At 43.9% G+C, this 19,498-nt stretch overlaps 1 protein-coding gene across 12 annotated transcripts in view; it reads left to right on the forward strand.

Annotated features, from left to right (window-relative positions):
* DIP2A (disco interacting protein 2 homolog A) overlaps positions 1-19,498 on the forward strand; it is a 189,644-nt gene that overhangs the window by 97,907 nt on the left and 72,239 nt on the right. For all 12 annotated transcript variants that reach the window (XR_013158765.1, XR_013158766.1, XR_013158767.1 and 9 more), the window contains 10 exons: positions 6,115-6,206; positions 9,536-9,646; positions 10,882-11,005; positions 11,405-11,514; positions 11,857-11,959; positions 13,068-13,132; positions 13,329-13,422; positions 14,966-15,085; positions 15,882-15,996; positions 18,162-18,301. Coding sequence is in view for 9 of the 12 variants with exons in the window: in XM_077119265.1 (XP_076975380.1) it covers positions 6,115-6,206; positions 9,536-9,646; positions 10,882-11,005; positions 11,405-11,514; positions 11,857-11,959; positions 13,068-13,132; positions 13,329-13,422; positions 14,966-15,085; positions 15,882-15,996; positions 18,162-18,301 (1,074 nt within the window). In the remaining 3 variants the exon portion in view is untranslated. The remainder of the gene's footprint in view (positions 1-6,114; positions 6,207-9,535; positions 9,647-10,881; positions 11,006-11,404; positions 11,515-11,856; positions 11,960-13,067; positions 13,133-13,328; positions 13,423-14,965; positions 15,086-15,881; positions 15,997-18,161; positions 18,302-19,498) is intronic.

A 19,498-nucleotide genomic window follows, 5' to 3' on the forward strand; every position in this document is an offset into this window, starting at 1 on the left:
ATATTTAGATCTTTGATCCATGAGTTGATTTTTGCATATGTTACGAAGTGGGGATCCACCTTCATTCTTTTGCATATGGATTTCCAGTTTTCCCAACATCATTTGTTAAAGAGACTGTTCTTTCCCAGTAGAGTGGACTTGGCACCCTTGTCAGAAATCAGACTACCTCCGTCGGTCTGTATGTCTGCCCTTGTGCCTGTACCATGCTGTTTTGATTACTTTGGTTTTATAATACATTGAAGATTGGAAAGTGTGAGTCTTCCAACTTCATTCTTCTTTTTCAAGATGCTTTGCCTGTTCGAGGCCCCTTATCCTTTCCTATAAATTGAATGACTGATTTTTCCATTTCCACAAAGAAGTCTGTTACAGTTTTAATTGGAAATGCATTGAATCTGTAAATCCCTTTGAGTACAGTTGATATCTTAACAATGTATAGTCTTCTCATCCATGAGCATGGAATGTCCTTCTATTTATTTAGTCTTTAATGTCTTTTAATAATGTTTTACAGTTTTCTGTGTAAAAGTCCTTTACATCCTTCATTAGATTTATTCCTAGATATTTGATTGTTTTAGTTGCTATTGTAAATATTTTTTCTTGATGTCTTCTTCCAGTTGTTTGTTACTATTGTGTGTTAGTTAGATTCAGTTGTCAACTTGGCCAGGTGAGCATACCTAGTTCTGTTGCTGCGGACATAAGCCAGTGGTACGAGAACCTCATCTGTTGCTAATTACATCTGCAGTTGGTTAGGAGGCGTGTCTGCTGCGTGAGTGACGTTTGACTTAATTGGCTGGTGCTTAAATGAGAGAACGCAATGTAGCACAGCCTAGCAGCTCGGCATTCCTCATCTCAGCACTCACAGCTCAGCCCAGGCCTTTGGAGATGCAGAAAGAAGTCACCCCGGGGAAAGTTGTTGGAACTCAGGGGCCTGGAAAGAAGACCAGTAGAGACCATCCTGTGCCTTCCACGTAAGAAAGAACCTCAGTGGAAAGTTAGCTGCCTTTCTCTGAAGAACCAACAAAATAAATCCCCTTTTATTAAAAGCCAATCTGTCTCTGGTGTGTTGCATTCCGGCAGCTAGCAAACTAAAACATAGTGTCTAGCTACAGTCCTGGTTTTTGGGTTTTGGTCTTTTATCCCTCTACTTTCCTGAATTAATTTATTGGCTCTAGTAACTTTCTTATTGATTTTTCAGGATTTTCTATATATGTAGGATCTTGTCTTCTGCAAATAGTGAAAGTTTTACTTCTTCCTTCTCAATTTGGATCCATTTTCTTTTTTCTTCTAAAACTCTGGCTAGAACTTCTGGCACAATGTTGAATGATGTTGGAGGCATTGAGCATCCTTGTCTTGTTCCTGATCTTGGAGGGAAAGCCTTCAGTCTTTCACTATTGAGTGTGATACTATCTGTGGGTTTTTCATAATGCCCTTATCATGTTGAGGAAGTTTCCTTCTGTTTCTAGTTTTCTAAGTATTTTTATCAAGAAGGAATGCTGGACTTTGTCAGATGCCTTTTCTGCATCATTTGTGATAATCATGTGGCTTTTTCCTTCGTTCTGTCAGTGTAGTGTATTACATTAATTGGTTTCCTTATGTTGAACCACCCTTGCATAGCAGGGATAAATCTCATTTGATCATGCTGTATTATTCTTTTGATGTGCTGTTGGATTTGGTTTGCTCGTATTTTATTGAGGAAATTTTGCATCTATGTTCACAAGAGGTATCTGTGTAATTTTCTTTTCTTGTGGTATCTTTACCTAGCTTTGGTAGTAGGATGATGTTGGCTTCCTTTCAGTTGTCACCCTTTCAGTTTCTGGTTTTAGTTACTTACTTGCTCTACTTTTTCTTTTGCATTCTCCTTGTCTTGCATTTTATTTCTACATTCATTTATAAGACACTGCCACTATTGTTTTTTAAGTCAGTAGTCATACGTACTTAGTCTTTCCTTTACCATACATCCAATTCTGTATTCCCCTCTGTAATCATTTCTTTTCATCCTGAAGAACTTCATTTATGTGCATTTTACTGTAGCTTCCTTCGTTGGTGAGGAAGTCTCTCCATCTGTCTCACAAGTTACTCCATCTTCATTTCGATGGTATCATTTATTTTCTTTCAGTACTTTAAAGATACCTTTGTTATGTCACATACCAGATTTTTCTTGGGCTTTTGAAGTTAATGTGTCTTTAATCCTCTGCTGTTAAAGTTTTGTCTTTCTTTGGCTTGCAGCTATCTCACTATATTTAATTTAGCTGTGGTGTTAGGATTTTTCTTCCTTTGGGGTCCACAGGACTGCTTGAATCTATGAAATGGAGTCTTTCAGAAGTTTGGAAAAGTTATAGCCTGATAAACTGATTCTTCCTCATTTTCTCTCTCCTCTCCTTCTGGCACTCCAGTTGCACTGATACTGTACCTTTTCTCTGAGTGCCTTAGGCCGTTAATGTTCTTTTTTATATTTTGCATTCTTTTTTTAGTAAGTGCTTCTTCGGTTTGAATATTTTTTATGCTCCTGTTTTCAAATTCTCTAATCCTGTCTTATGTAATTTCTAGTCCACTGTAAAGCTCTTGATGAGTTCTTAATTTTAGATACTGTATTTTTCAGTTTAGAATTTTCATTTCATCCTTCCAATTCCTGTTTAGACTATCTAGGAAAATTCCTCAACATTCCATGCATCATCCTCATCCTTTTCTCTACTGCCTTAAAAATTACTTGAATTCATAATAATAATTTTTGAGTCTATTAACTCCACTTTGATTTTTCTCTTGGTTTTTGATCAGGAGAATGTCTGTTTGGGTGTGCATAGTTTTATTTGACTGAATGTTGAATGTTCTTTATTAAAAATTATTGAGGCTCTAAAGGAGGTCATCTTACTCAAGGAAAATTGCCCTTCCCTCCTCTAGACAAATAGAATAGAGGGCAGTTCCTCCAGTCCTGCTGAGGCTGGCTCAGTCCTGATGTCGGCTCTGCTTTTGCTTCCAGGGCTTTGGGACCTGGTGTGCTCTGAGGTCCCTGTCTTCTGGTAGTTCCCCAGGCATAACACTCATCTTGCTTAAGGATCCCACTTTGCTTAGAGGGTTTTAGCTTCCTGCTGTGTAGGTTAGAAACCTGATGGTGCTCAGCCTATCCCCAGGACAGAACTTCTGCGGGAGGTCTGCTCACATTTCCAAGAATTTAACCCCTTTAGTGCTCTTGGTTGAGCAGCTCTTAGCTGCCTTCCAACAGATGATTTCTGCATTTTGTCCAATTATTTAAAAATCGTTTTAGGTCTGAGTGCTAACCTGACAGAATAACCCTCCCCCCTCCTTCTTGGGAACAGAAGTCTCCCTGTTTCCTTTTAAGTTTTGTCCATGGAATTGTGCTGACTTGTAGTTCAGTCATTTCTGTTGGGGAATGAATATACTTGAATTTTTATTCAACTTTCCACTGTACTATTGTTGAGGGACATCTGGGTTATGTCCAGTTGTTGCAATCAGAAACACTGCTGCTGGGACATACCAGTGTGTGCCCAGTTGTAGGGTACTTAGGGGTGAAGGTACTAGGCTTGGAATTATGCACATGTGTGCATTTATGAGTTAATGCCAGCTTACACTTACTCCATCAGTGAGAGTCTTACCTTCTCTGCATCGTCAGCACTTGATATGATCAGGTTTCTTAACTTATCTGGTGATGTTCATGGTGATTTTGATTTGCATTTCCCTGATGTCTGAATAGGTTGATTGAGATCTTTTCATATTTAAAAATCATTTTTGGTAAATGCCTATTGAATTAAATACTTATTGAATCTTTTTACACATCTTTGATATGGAATTATTTGTAGGAATTTTTTATGTGTTCTGGATGCTACTCTTTGATCAGAGGCACAGGTTGTATGAAGCTTCTGTTCTTGTGTGCCTTTACTCTTAGTGGAGTCTTAGTGAACAGAAGCTCCATTCAAACACACCTTCTTTTCCTTTATGGTTACTCCTTTTTTGTTCTCTTAAGGGCTCTTTCCCTAGGCCAAGATCATGGGATATTTCTGTTATTGTGGGAAAGTGGTGGTGCTTTTTGGAGCCACCATGCACCTGAAATTCATTGACATTTATGGTGTGAAGTTAAGTAGCCTGTGTCCTGTCTTTTTAGTATTGGTAACAGCCTGTCCTTTCCCTACCATGCACAGCCACTTATGTCATCAGCTGAGTTGTCCATGCAGGACTGGGTCTGCTTTGGGGTGCTTAGTTTTATTCCACTGACTTGTTTTTCTGTGCTTGTGTCATTATCATACTCTTTATACAGTAAGTCTTCCTATCTTGGCTTCTTCTTCAGGATTGGCTTGGCTAATCTTGCCTTGTGTATTTCCAAGCCAGTTTTAGAATCAACTTGTCAAGTGTCACTAACCAACCTGTTGAGATTTCGAGTAGTATTTCTTCAGATCAGTCTGAAGAGAATTAATGTATCTCTACATTATTGAGTCTCAGTCCATGAACATGATGCATCCCTCCACACACTTGTTTTTTTTTCCCCTTTATCGCAGTAATGTTTTAAAATTATTTGCTCTTTATTAGTGATACATAGGAATCAACTGATGCCTGTATGCCGATGTTGTATCCAGCAGCCTTGCTAAATTCAATTTTGGAAGATTCTCTTGGATTTTCTTTGTACACAATCACGCCATCTGTAAACAATGAGTTTTATTTATTTCCCATTGTTTGACCTTGCTGCCTCTCCCCTTATTGTGCTGGTTAGACTTTCAGTAAAATACTTAAGTGTCCTTGGCTTGCTTCTCCTCTCAATGGTCAACATCTGACCATTGGTTATGGCGTTTCCTCTAGGTTGTTAGATGTACCCTTCCGTAAGGAAGTTTCCTTTTAGGTCATATTTAAAAAGGATTTTTAAAATCATGAATGATTGTTAGTTTTTAAATTTTTCTTCTTTATATTGAGATGTCTGTTTTATTTTGGGGAAATTAATCTGATTCTCTGTTAAATATTTTTGCATTCCAGAGATAAAACTGACTTGGCCACAATGTATTATCCTTTTTGTATAGTGCCAAATTTGATTTGAAAATCTTTATGTGTTACAATTATCAGTGTCTCAAATTTAACTTTTTAAATAGACTAAGGCAATGTTTCGAGTCGTATGTTTTTCGCATTTATTTCTCAGATCACACAGTTTGCTTATTTTGTAATGTTGCACCTGAATTTTAATGTTATTTACAGTGAAATTTGAGCATTCTTTATGAGGGCACATCAGCTCAAACTGCATGTGGCTATGCCATGGGATTTGAGATGGGCTAAATCATGACTTTTGTATGACTTCTTTGATACAGCACTTGGATAAGCATTGTTAAGGCTGCTGTGTGTGTTGGGAGAGAACTTAGGTTTTTCTGTCCTCTTACCCTATTACATTCTTGCTTCTGTTTACCTCCCTAGATGCTTTCACTCCTCTTTATTTTTCCTTTGTCAGGGCTCCCATCTTCCTCAATAAAGCTCTCCTTTATCCAGCACCCAGCAGAGCTGTGTGTTGTGCAGAGAGACTGTATATCAGGAAGGGAAATGTGGAGGGAAGGACCTTGTAGGTCTAGAGACAGGATCCTGGCCCACAGGGCTTGGGGAGGTCCCACATGTTACCCTTTCAGCTGCTTATGGTACCCGGCAGGTTACTTATCATGGAGGTGAAGATACGACCCACCTCATATGTAGTCACTAAGTGAGTTATACACTGCGGTTGCAGGAGATGTATATTTAATGCGTTCCACGAAGATGCATTCACAATGCAGTTTTGTTTGGAAAAGCAGGGTGAATTATGATCCCATTTTTTGGACATTACACATCCATGTATGTGTGCATGTGTCCGTGTGCACATGTGTGTATACATACACAGAAAGAACACTGATTTTTCTCCTGAATTTTCTATATTATAAATTTCCTGTAATGAAATTGTATCAGTTTTGTATTGAGCAAAATCTGTAACTAATTTTTAACAGGCATCTGTGATGTTCAGTACAGCATTATGCATAATACTTATCTGTTGGAAACCACCTGAATATCCAGTGATAAATGGGGTACAATGATTGCTGCATTAAAATGTTAATTAACAGTTTCCTAAATTTTACTTTGCTTAGTATTTTTATTTTATTTTAGGCAAACTTTGGAGTCGGAGTTTAAAGCTAGCTTATACTCTGCTTAATAAACTGACTAGTAAGAATGAGCCACTACTTCAACCTGGAGACAGAGTAAGTAACTAGAATGTAACTTTATCAATATGAACAAATAAGACGCTTTAAAAATCTGTTTCATTGAAATCATTGTTCTATCAGTTAGACTTCCAGCTTTAATGCAAGGGATATACAGTCAGCAATTGACAAATATTAAAGATAAAGTTTGTGATGGTATAGAGTAAAATGATTGTTCTTCTCTCCCTCATTGCCCATCCACTGACTCTTCAACTTCTTTTTTATTTGGTTTTATATATGTTGATGTTAATAAAATATTAATTAAAATATAAATATTACATTTCCAAAGCATGAATTTTTTAACTTTGACCTTATTTTGAGATCATATGTGCTTGATATTAATGTCCTTCCCTGTCTCCTGCAGCCAGGCCACTACCTCTTACCCACCTGCCAAAATAAGATGCAAAGGAGGCTAAAAGCTTATTGTCTTGTCCTGTGCTGCTGAGAATGGTTGACAGTAGCCTCATGTGGCTATTTCAGTGAACTGAAATAGAAAATTCTGTTCCTTACTCAAATGAGCCATATTTCAAGGGCTCAGTAGCTGCATGTGGCCAGTGGCTACCATATTGGATAGTGCAGAGATCACGCATTTCCATTATTGCAGAAAGTTCTCTTGGGCAGCACTGTTCTAGGTAAGCAGAACTAGACTTGAGGACCCCAGGTACACCTGAAGGCTCAGGGTGGAAAACCAGAGACAGTGATGAAAATCAACATCCTTACCAGGGAAATCCCCTAGCTGAAACGATCACCTTTGGTCAGCTCACCCAGCAACAAACCTACCCTTTGACAGTCAACACAGAGTTCCAAGTAACTCTTTCAGTATTTTACTCTTTAATTCCTATTAAAAAATATCCAAAGACATTTAAGAAGGAATCTCCCAGTGTGAAAGATAACAACTAAAAGGAAAAGAGAAGAAAGAAAGAAGCAAAGAAACAAACTTGTAGGAAAGCTAGAAAATGGAAGGCATAGAAAACAAATTTCTTTAAAAATTAGTATTAATATCCCTGGAGATCTGAGATGAAGATAATAAGTCAAGAAAAGGATGCTAGTAGGAAAAGACTATGAGGTGGAAAGTAGAAGAGAAAAATAGTACAGAAATTAAAGATTTGATCAAGAAGGCCCAGTAGCTGACTAATAGGAGTTCCAGAAAGCGAAGGAAAACAGCAGGTGTTTTATTTGATAATAATACAAGGTGATACCCTGGACATTAAGATTATAAGCGTGCAAAGTGAGAGGGACTTGCAGGGAACTTAATGACTCACACCAAACAAAATTGCCTAATCCCAGGCAGGGACACGAAAGGAAAAAAGCAAGATGTATACAAAGGATTTGCAATCACAGAGGTTTTGGGGGTTTTTACTGTTAATACTGAAACAAGAATAGAGTGATGTCTTCAAAATTTCAGAGAAAATGTGGTTTTTAACTTGAAATTCTGTTTCCCAAAGTATTCAACAAATGTGGGGATCATGTGGCCATTTTTAGAATTGCAGAACTCAAAACTATTTGTCTCGTGGGCACCCTTGAGAAGTTCCTAGAAGTTCCTAGTTTTAGCTGAGTGAAGGGGGAGGGGCCAAACAGGAAAGCCATGCAGGAGGGCCAGGGAAGGGCTCTGCAGCCCACTCAGGGCCTGGAGGCCAAGGCCCTCTCCCTGGCGGTTGGCTATGGGAAAATCATGTGGATTGGTATTTGACACACTTGTATTTTAGGACAAATTAGCCAGTGAATACATGGAAAGCCAAGTAGCTGTTGTCATCAGAGAGAAAGGAAATATGTATTTGTTAAAAAGTATGAACAGGAAGAGAATGATATTTTACAGTGTGCTGTGCCTGTGAACTAGGTGTTAAGTTGGGCTTTCGCATGGTCTTGAAAGACTCTAATTTTTGTTGTGCTTTAGAATGAATCTTAAGAATCACTAATTTATTTTTCTTGAAAAAGAATTATTACAAGGGTAGAGGCTTACAGGTACTTTCGTGACTTACAAGAGAATCTGCATAGTTAGATTAATTATAAAAAAAATCAGTGAGTTCACAGTGAGTGAGTTAATGATCAGAATGGTGACAAAGTCAATGTCCTGTGATAGTATACTTCATAAAAGTGTGGCATTAAATTCTCTAAAAATATTATTTCCCATACTAGGCATGTAGTTTTGAGATTATAGATTAAAGTTCTGGGACAACCACTATTAAAAATAACTTTTGAAGGAGAGCTCTACCTTTTTCAACAAACTTGTTAGAAAATTGATTTCCAGACCTCAGGTATGGAATAAGATACACATAGCTTAAATTTTGTCTTCTGAAACAGAGGATTACTAGTTTTACATTTTTAAAATCCCTGTGTTATAATAGTCTATTCAATTAAATACAATTCTTCTGACTTATCACTTATGGTTTCATGTGCAATTATTATAGTATTTGCGGCTTACAAAAACTATATTACATAAATAACCTTTGATTTAACCAGATATTGTAGGAAAAAAAAATAAAATAGGGAATTGGGATAGGAGAGGGGTAGGGGAGAGGAAAGAAAGAAAGTTCTTGCAAGAAAGCCAAGAACTTGTCTATAATAATGGGAAATAAAAGAGACATCTAAATTTTTTTAAAAATAGTAATTTAAGTATAATCTCTGAAAATATGACAATAAATAGCAAAAGAAAGACCTGAAAACATTTTTAAAGTATCTGCCTTGAGGGGAAGGCTGGAGCCTGAAGCTCTGGTTTCATTAGTGCTTTTGTGGCTTCCACTCCTGTGGTGTGTGTGCATATGCATGTCCCATGTAAGTGAAAGAGAGCTTGTAATGTAAACAGTGACAGCAGGGTGGTGAAGCATGGGGGCCCCCCCGCAGCCAACCTCAGCAGAAGCAGTCTGTTACCCCCATTTCTCTGTTCCATCACAACTTTGGGATTAGAATGTTTTCTTTTTTAAGACCTTATCTTCGATATAATTTGATTCCTTCTCTACTTTCATGTTGGTAAAAGTGTTTCACCTGGGCCACTGAGGAGGTGGTCACTTACATCCCTGAGTCACTGCTGCCCAGATGGTCAGCGCGCCAGACCCATGTCGGATCACCCCTTAAAACCCAGAAATTTAAAGTTACTTTGTTATACATAGAGCAAAGTAACCTCAGTCTGAAAACTAATAAGAATTACATGAATGAGGAAATTTGAGGGCTAAGAATTAACCCCCAAATTAGATTTTCTGAAATAAATATAGAAAGCCATAAGAAAATCTAGAATTTCTAAATTCCATCTAATCAACAGAGATTGTAAAAGTTGAAATGATGGCCATCATTTGTGCCTAGATGTCATGGCTTTTTCCTTCATCCTGTTTTAGGTGGCGCTTGTGTTCCCAAACAGTGACCCTGTGATGTTCATGGTGGCCTTTTACGGGTGTCTCCTGGCAGAGCTGGTTCCTGTCCCCATAGAAGTGCCGCTGACGAGAAAGGTAGCGGTGTCAGCCCCGCAGACAGGGTTCCCTCCACGAGATTTCACTCTGAAATTGACCCCTAAGTTTAGTGGTGCCTCAGTCATCCTTTCTTGTTGCACGTGGGCCCTCAGACAGGTGCCGTGTACAGAGGAGGGGCGCTTGGCAGGAGAAGGGGCACGGCTTGTTTGCGGACGTTTCTTTCCGTGTGTCCTGGCAGGAGACTTGCACCTCCGGCTGCTCTGCTCACAGCTCCCAGACTGGGCTCTCGGGATGGGGAGCTGTCAGACCGTCTGTTTGGATTTTGTGATTAGATAAGATTTCATCAGACTTTTCCCCAAAACCACTTGTTTGCTGATAGTGATCTTCACTTCTTAGGGATAAACACGTCATTCCTCTGGTGGGTTGTGGCCCAATTGTTTGGGATACTTGTGAATATACGGGATGAAAACTCGCTTGTGTTTTTTTCTCTTCTATGTCAGCAGATAGTTTTGATTACTGACAGAAATCCAGTGTATATTTGCTATTCAGGTAGCTGTAATACTTCATGTATAAATATAAGTAATCTGATTTTTGAAAAATACATAATTTTAAGAGTAGACTAAGTATTTATTTTGGAAAATCAGTGTTTCCTGTCAGCCTATCCCAGCGTTCAGGCAATTTCTAATGTAAACATCAACACCAAATATTCAAAAATTCCCAAATTATGATATGCAAGTAAAACCTAACAGTATATTTTAAAGGATAATGTATGATAAACAGGTATTTGGACACGATGATTTTTAGGAAAACACTTTACTGGAAATTAATCAACAACAAAACTTCATAAAGGATATGTGTAAAGGAAGACTTGACTGAATGAAGATGTACCATATTTCTGCATGAAAATAATTAATATTATTGAAAGGTCAGGCCTCTCCAAATTAATCTGTAAATTTCAAACATGATTCAAGTAGAAATGTTATTGCTGTTATTTTTGGAATTGATAAAATGCTTCATTTGCAAGAATAAACTTTGAGAAATTAGCCTGTCATTCAGAGCTTTATATTTCATTGCAAAAACAAACTAGAAAATTCTTTTAAATTTAAAAACACTGCATTTTAATTTCTTGAAAATATAATGTATGCCTCTAAAAGGGTTGAGCTGTTCTGGATATTTTGCTAACGGTGCTAGAGAGCCATGCAGGTTTCAGCATGCTGGCTTCATGGAGATCTCTCATATCGCCCCCCCCCCCGCGCCCGCTTTATTTCCTCTAGGATGCTGGCGGCCAGCAGGTTGGGTTTCTGCTGGGCAGTTGTGGAGTCGCCCTGGCCCTGACCACAGATGCTTGTCAGAAGGGCCTGCCCAAAGCACAGACTGGAGAGGTGGTGACTTTCAAAGGTGGGGGTCTCCTGTGGGCAGGGGGCCAGTGTTGTGATTGTGCTCTTTGTTAAACTGTGCCCTTGAGGCACATTTCCAAGAATTAAACATATGGAGTCTGACAGGTCTTTACCAAAAATGAAGACCTTGTTCGAGCTGTTGGTGCTGATTTTGCCTGGTGGCACATAAGCCCACCTGGTTTGAGTGTCTAGAACCGCGCTGTCCACTACGGTCGCCAGTGGCCACAGGTAGCTATTTAAGTTACGTGCAAGTTAGTTAAGGTTAAGTAAGAGTTAAAGTCCGGTTCTTCAGTTGTCTGCCACATTTCGAGGCCTCAGCAGTGGAGGCTGCTGTTGAGTGGTGCAGGCTGGGGTGGGCTCCGGCTCCGTCGCGCAGCATGGCTGTCTGTGCTGCTGACAGGTTGGCCCCCCCTGGCCTGGCTGGTTGTCGATGGGAAACATCTGGCAAAACCCCCCAAGGACTGGCACCCACCAGCTCAGAACACAGGGTCCAAGACCGCCTACATAGAGGTAAGGTCCTCTCTTAGACTTGTTTCCCACGGGCTTCTTACACCTCCTTTTTTGTTTGTTTAACAATACCTTCCTCAGATCTTTTTGGATTCCCTCTGGCCTTGTTCCTCCCTCACTGGCTTCCCTGAGGGTATAGTGATTCATGGGGCACTGCCCTCAGGCCCCTGCCCAGGATCAGCCAAAGAATGTCACCCCAGTGAGAGCAGAATTGCATTCCCATCAGTAAGATGAGCTGTGAACTAGATGGTCAACAGATTCTTCTTTTTCAGATTCTGTCAGCTCTCTTTCTGTCTCCCTTCACTTCTAGAAATAGTAACAGATTTTTTTCTTAAAATATTTTAGTATAAAACCAGCAAAGAAGGCAGCACCGTGGGGATCACTGTGTCTCACGCGTCCCTCTTGGCACAGTGCCGTGCTCTGACCCAGGCATGTGGATACTCAGAAGGTAATGGCTGCTGGGGATTGGTGTGGGAGCACCAGGCATGGGCATCCCTAATCCTCACTCAGTAGACTCTGTCATGGTCAGTCCAGTTGTGGCAGGATAAGGAGGCTGCTGGGCATGCCAGCTTGTGAGGTCTCTGAGGTCCTGTTGATTCAGTTGGCATGAAGGGTCTCTGCAGAGCCCAGGTAGACCTCTCAGGGTCATCTCAACCAGTTCGTGTGTAGATTGGCCTTATAGAGCATGAGCTTCCTGTGCCGCCTGATTAAGCAATTAACGGGTCTACAGGCCGCACCAGTGGGCAGGGTGGGTGTGATGTAGCTGGAGTGTGCAGCACGCTCTGCATTTAAGGAAAGCAGTCTTTCTGAGACATGCTTTTCTATTACTGTTTCCTTTAGCTGTCTTGCATGTAAATATATAATCAGAATCCTTACTGTCATAATAGATTAATTATCTTAGTAGAGTAGAGCAAGCCTTTCCCCATTTACTGTTAAATATCAAATGTTTAACCTAGAAAAAAATTGCAAAAATCTATAAAAAATTAAAGTAGATACGTGGCGGTTTTTTATGTTGCAATTCTGTCATTGAACAAAACAGGAAAGTAAAATCAAATGTTATTTCAAAATATTGGTGTTTAGTAGCAAGGGGTGCCTTGAGGGCACAACTAAAGCCTTAGCTGGAGACTTGCTCCCACCCCCATCTCTTCTCTGCAGGAGCGACTTGCACCTCTGGGTCCTGTTGAGGACCTGGCCAGGGGCACTATACCCCTGCGATAGCGAACTTGCTTTCTCTCCTCTGGATGCACAAGTGGGCAGAGGAGAAGGAGCAGGGTTCTGAAGGGAAGTGGGAGCTATTGAGCTCATGAAGGAAATGTCCATCCAAAGTTCCCTGAAAGGATGCCAGTCTCTGGGCTGTCCCCAGATTCTTTATTTTGAAAAGAATATTTACTCAAAATATTCTATTAAAATACATGATAATGTCTTCTACAGATTTTTAGGTATAAGATGTTCCCGAGGGTTTCAGATCAGCATAGTTCTCTATTTCAGTCCAGAATTAAGGGCCCAGGGCTTTTGGGAGACTGTTCAGCAGTTTAACCACTTTTGTCCACTTTCAGCTGAAACGTTAACAAATGTGCTGGATTTCAAAAGGGACGCCGGCCTCTGGCATGGAGTGGTCACGGTGAGTGTTGTGTGCTGTGTCGTCTAAACGTTGGACTTTTAGGACTCATTTCAGTATCTGATGCCAATCCCTCCCTTTTACAGTTGTAGTCAGGGGTCAGTGAGTGAGGTGCTACTGTTAGAAACGCAGTCACTGTTTGTCCTGCTTTTTCTGGAAGTCGAATGAGGCCTTCTCACACGGCTCGTTCCTCCCACAGAGCGTCATGAACAGGATGCATGTGGTCAGCATCCCCTACGCGCTGATGAAAGCCAACCCACTCTCCTGGATTCAGAGCGTGTGCTCGTACCAAGGTAACAGGCGCACGTCAGAGTTGTGGGAGCCTTCCAGAAAGACAGCTCTGTGAATTAATCTTTCATGATTAAGAAAAAAATAAAACAACAATACAAATTGGAGATGTAGCTGCAGAGCCCAGGACAGCTGGACATTGGCCTGACTTCTCTGTCCCTGTGCTCCAGGCAGTCCTGCCTCTCAGATACCTGCCTGCAGGTACGGCCAGTACCTGCCTACAGGTAGTCGTGGGGTCTGCCCTGACCAAGTTGGAAGTGCTTGCGACAAGGCTATTTTCTATGGGACCACAGAGTCCTAGTGTTAGTCTTTTTTTTAATTTCTGCTGTAACCTCATCAATGCATCTTAGTATTTGAACTGCTTTTAATTTGAAGTTAATGCTTTTTAAGCCACCAGTAGCAGTGAAACCCACTTTCGGAGGCTAATCTCTAGCACAGGTGGGGTGGACTGCCCTGCGAGATCCAGAGTCCCTGGTACCCTGGGCTGTCCCAGTCTGTGGCATGGCTCTTACTCTGCCCTAGTGCACATGGGCTAGGCCCCCCAGCACCTCCCACGGCCCCCAAAGCTGGCCCAGCCTTTTCTTCGCCCTGACTTGTCCCAGCCACATGTGCTCTGCCGAGTGTGTGTTCAAATGTGGCCTCTAGTCAAACCCATTTCACAGAGGAAAGCCTAAGCCAGTGAGGAGGCAGGGCAGATACCCCCCAGTCGTGAGTGCACAGCCAGGTTGGTGGCCTGTGACTGCCCATGCAAATCCCTGGGTCCCATGCTCACCCCTCCTCCCTCCCCCTCTTCCATCCCCTCTCCTCCTCCTCCTCCCCCTCCTCCTACTTCTTCTAGGTTCCTAGCCACACAACACACCAGCTGACTTATCTGGGTGCATCCGGTACCTTTATTACAGTGTAGGTAAAGGGAGGCCATCTCTAAAACAGGTTAGACAACTGCAGGGAAGAGACAGGAGGAAAACAACAGATAAGTATGAAAAGGAGCAATATCCCCAAAAGATATCTCAGAGTTTATTTTAAGTGAAGCACAGTTGAGATATGTGTTAAAGTGGGTGGCTTAAAACAGCAGAAATGACTTAATCTCTCAGTTCAGGATCCCAGAACTCCAGAACCTGTAGGGTCAGCAGGGCCGTGCTTCCCTTGAGTTCTGTAGGGCTCTGGCACTGGTGGCCGTGCACTCCTTGGCTTGAGGATTGGCTCTCTCCCCCATCTGTTTCTGACATAGCAGATGTCCTTCCTCATAAGGACCCTGGTCATCAGGCTTAGGGCTGGCTTCACCTTAACTACTAGCATCTCCAGTGTTTCCACATAGGGGCACGTGCCAAGTGAGGGCTTGAGCGTCTTTTTGAGGGACACACTGGGGTATATAAGAGGTAGAGAAAGCGGCTCATAACCTGCCAGAGTGTGGACTGTCTCCGTCCCCTGTGTACCTATCTGTGAGGCTGCAGGGCCACGTGAGTGTCTGAGAGTTGGAGACTGTGCTAGGCTTCATGTGGTGCCACAGATGCTGATGCCTACCTCTGTCCTCTCCATTCCCCTCTGCAGCCCGGACTGCACTGGTGAAGTCCCGCGACATGCACTGGTCTCTCCTAGCTCAGCGGGGCCAGAGGGACGTCAGCCTCAGCTCCTTGCGCATGCTGATCGTGGCGGATGGCGCTAACCCATGTGAGTCGCCAGCTTGGGCCAAGGTGCCCACATGTCAGCTGTTGGTTCAAATGGAATATTATGGTAAACAAAATAAGGGAGTGCTATGGAAGGTATTAATGTTTTATAATGTGTTATACCATAGTCTCTTGTTGATTGCACTGGAATGTCTCATGCACGTTTTTGAGTTCAACAGATTTAAAAGCAATTTAGCACAATTGATGAAAGTTAATGAAACATTATCTTTCTTAAGAAGTTACTGGAATGTGGATATGGAGTTGAGGTGGGTGTGGCGTCTCCTGTTTCCCTGCCAGGTCTCCCCGCCCTCGGGTCCTGTGCCCCAAGCATGCTGGCTCGAGGTCAGCCTTCTGCCCCGTGTTCCCCGCCTGATGCTGCTTCTCCCATGCTTGCCGGGCCAGTGCCTTTCGTGCCTCTGAGGGGCTCGTCCTCATGCTGCCTCAGCACCCCAGACTCGGGGTTAGTTACAGGCTGAGGGAAGAAGGCAGTGGGGAGTCTTGAGTTAATGTTAGGGCAAGACTGTGTGACAGAGAGCAGGGACGGGGTAAGGGTCATGCACATCAACACATGGGATGGGATAGTGTTTAAAAATGGACTTTCTTATGAGGAGTTTCTTATTTGCTGGCAGTCTGCAGATACATCCTATGTTGGTTTCATGTGAACAACCCCAACTCCTTGCCCCATAAAGCATTTGCATTCCTGGGCTCTCGCAGAAATCTTTTCTCTAAGCACATCAGTGCTTGAGGCCCTTCCCTTCAGCCCTTCAGACCCTCCCTGTGCTCCACTCTCTCGTGCACAGGGTCCATATCATCCTGTGACGCATTCCTCAACGTCTTCCAGTCCAGAGGCCTGAGGCCGGAGGTCATCTGTCCCTGTGCCAGCTCTCCGGAGGCCCTCACAGTTGCTCTCCGCAGGTAACTCATACCTCGCTGCTGCATGGGTGCACTGAATCGAGTACCTGTCTTATATTTGTCTTTACAAACACTAGAAATCATGAAGCACTCTTATTTGTTTGCTTTAGCATTTTCTCACACTTCTGTAAAGCACTTGCTCTGTGCCAACACATTCCTGAGTCCCTCATCCCTGTCGCAGAGGCTCAGCTCCTCAACTGGTACAGGGAACAGAGGCAACGCGGATTCTTGCCCCACCCCAGTCCAGCACCCGACTTCACAAGGCTCTAGGGCACCACGTGGGTGGGATGTAGTGAGGAAAGGTGGCCTGCTTTTGTCCTAGACACAGATGGGTGTCTTACGGTCTGTTCTCTGCCACCACCATCCCGGCCCCATGTCCTGCGTCATGCCCTTGTGGTCCACAGGGTGTCAGCTTGTTTCCCCAGGTCAGGAAGGCATGGCCACCTCTGTCCTTGGCCATGGCAAGTGCTGTGACCTAGAAACAGTTCCTTACCTGGAGGTTCAGTGGCCCCAGGCCCTGCTTACCCATCAGTCTCTGTGCGGGAGAGGCATGCTGGCTGCGGCTGCTCTCACGGATGGGGCCGCTTTGTGCGAATCTTTTCGGCCTGAAGGGCCATGCAGGGCAACCTTAGAGGCTGTCTTGAGCCTGGCACCATCAGGCTCACAGGCAGTGTGTGGTCCCCAGAACTGGCTCCCCCACTGCTCACCATTCCTGGCTCTGCCCACTGAGTGCCCTTGCTCTCCTAACTGGGACCGTTCGGTGTGGGAGGAAGTTAGTGTATTTGCTGTTGCTGTGGCTTCTGGGTTAGTGTTCTGTCCTCAGTACAACCTGAACATTGGTCTCAGATGTAGTCTTGTGGGGTGTTCATATGCATAAACAGTGCATGCTTGTGTGCATGTGTGACACTATCTTAGAATTAAAATAACACCTTCATCCTTCACAAACCATAAATTATTCTTCATTCTTCTGTTCTGTGGTGATCTGTTTGGTGTGACAGTAAGCGTCCCCTTACTGTTGCCGCATAAGTGACCCTTCCCAAGCATAGTAGCTTCCAGTGCCACATGCATTTACTCCCTCATGCTTTCTTGGGATTAGGGATTTCTGAAGGTTTCTGCTGGGTGGTTCGGGCTTACTCTGAGATCATTCCTGGAGCTGAGACAGCGGGGGCTGGCTAGATATTTTTCTCCATTTGCTTAGTCTAAGGGCTTCTCCCTCTGATCTCCCAGAGTGGACTGGTTTGTGCTTCCTTGCTGCAAAGCAGCTCCTGTGCCATATTACTGCTTATCTGGCAGGCCAATTCTCCAGCCACATACCCTAAGTCACGTTACCTGTTATGACCTAGCCTCAGAAGGGAAGGAACACAGACCCCACCTCTCAGTGGAGGAGCATCAGCGCCCCATTGCAGGAAGAGCATATGGAATGGAAATGTTGTCGCAGCCATCTTCAGATGCAGCATGTGGGAGCAAGAGTGCGGTGTGCAGTGGAGGATAGTGACCTTGGTACAGTCATCCCATGGGTGGAGCAGGCTTGGTACATAGTCATCCTGCAGGCAGGGTAGACTCGGTGCACAGTTGTTCCATGGGTGGCACAGGCTCCGTACACAGTCATCCTGCAGGCAGGGCAGGTTCGGTACACAGCCATCCTACAGGCAGGTTGAGCTCAGCACACAGTCGTCCTGTAACTGGGGCGAGCTTGGTGCACAGTCATCCTGCAGGCAGGGCAAGCTCAGTACACAGTCATCCTGCAGGCAGGGCGAGCTCAGCACATAGTCGTCCTGTAACTGGGGCGAGCTCGGTACACAGTCATCCTGTGGGTGAGGCAGGCTCAGTACACAGTCATCCTGCAGGCAGGGTGAGCTCAGTACACAGTTGTCCTGCAGGTTGAGCTCAGCACACAGTTGTCCTGTAACTGGGGCGAGCTCAGTATGCACTCATCCTGTGGGTGAGGCAGGCTCGGTACACAGTCATCCTGCAGGCAGGCTCAGTATATAGTCGTCCTGCAGGCGGGGCTAGCTCAGTTAACAGTTGTCCTGCAGGTTGAGCTCTGTATATGTCCTGCAGGTGAGCTCAATACAGTCATCCTGTGGGCAGGACTCGCCATCAGTCTTGCTTCGAAGCAGATATGCATATTGTCTTCCGCATTATCTGGTAACTGTCCCCCCTTGTAGGCCACCTGATCTGGGAGGACCTCCGCCAAGAAAAGCGGTCTTATCAATGAACGGCCTAAGTCACGGTGTGATCAGAGTTGATACTGAAGAAAAATTGTCAGTTCTCACTGTTCAAGACGTTGGTCAGGTGGTACCTGGAGGTAAGGCTAACTCCTGAGAGCTCTGCAGCCTCACGCCAAGGCGCCCTTGAAGCAGACCGATGAAAGATTTCTGTCTTCCACCTCCCCGTGCTTTGAGTTTGAAGCTGAGCTGAAACCCGGGCATGTCTGACCTGTGGACCTGACCTTAATCCTGCGGCAGGCACCACCCTCTTGTCCTGTGCAGGCAGGAAAGTGGCGCCCTTTGGGAGCCAAGCCATGGTGCCTCTGAGGGCGAGGATGGTGCTTCACACGTAACTTTAGTGAAGTTACGACAGATATTTGTTGGGTAAGGAGCCCAATAGTAAGGGATTCCCAGAATTTCCTGTGGGCTCCAAAAAGTTTAGTTTTGGTTAACACCAGATTCAGGTGGAGAGGCACTCAGCGTTCTCTGTGCTGACCTGAGGCCGCCTTCTTTGCCCTTACGCCTCTGCTGTCCTGGCTCCCCAGCTCCCCACGACAGCCTTCTCACCCATTTGGTGATTCTAGTGGAGGACCCCTGTCTCTCAGCGCAGTCGCCCCATTCCCAGAACTACTGTGCTGTAGGGAGGGTGCATGGACCCAGGTGTCCGAGGCCCCCATTTTGCAGCTCTGTCTCCAGTAGGCGATCTCACTGGGCAGAGACCAAGCCACCTGGAGCCAGGCCACGAGGTCCAGAGTGGCACCACCAGTGGTGCTGGGTGCCCTACTGGCCCCTGCCCGGGAGCTCTGGGCCCACAGTGTCTGAGCCCCAAGCATCCACACAGAATTTGGGCCTCTTTGAACAAGACTGGAAATGTTTAAGTTTTTATTGCTAGGTCTACTTTTTTAGTAATACAAATTTTCTGTTTTTTCTTTATAATTCTACCAAAGATCATCAGTCTTTGTAGTATATTTGAACTATAGGATGAAACATTTTTAAAAATGGCAGAGGTTGGTGGTCTTACTCAATTGTGTTTGCTATGAAGACAATACATTAACTCTTTTTAAGACTGGTGAAAAATTGTGTTGGGGCGACTGTTTGGAGTAAAAGCACGTGTGTGGTGTTGTGCTTTTCCTTCATTGTGAAACGTGGCTGTGTTGGCTGTAGCCCGCCCTCCAGGCAGTGCCTCCAGTCAGCAGCGCCAGCCTCAACAGGGAAGCCTTGTCACCATCTTGCCTGCATCACCTCCTCTGGCAGCCCCCATGGTGGATGCACTCACCACGCTAGGAGGGAGTTTG

Source organism: Tamandua tetradactyla, chromosome 10 (assembly GCF_023851605.1).
Source record: "Tamandua tetradactyla isolate mTamTet1 chromosome 10, mTamTet1.pri, whole genome shotgun sequence".
Classification (NCBI taxonomy): Eukaryota; Metazoa; Chordata; class Mammalia; order Pilosa; family Myrmecophagidae; genus Tamandua; species Tamandua tetradactyla.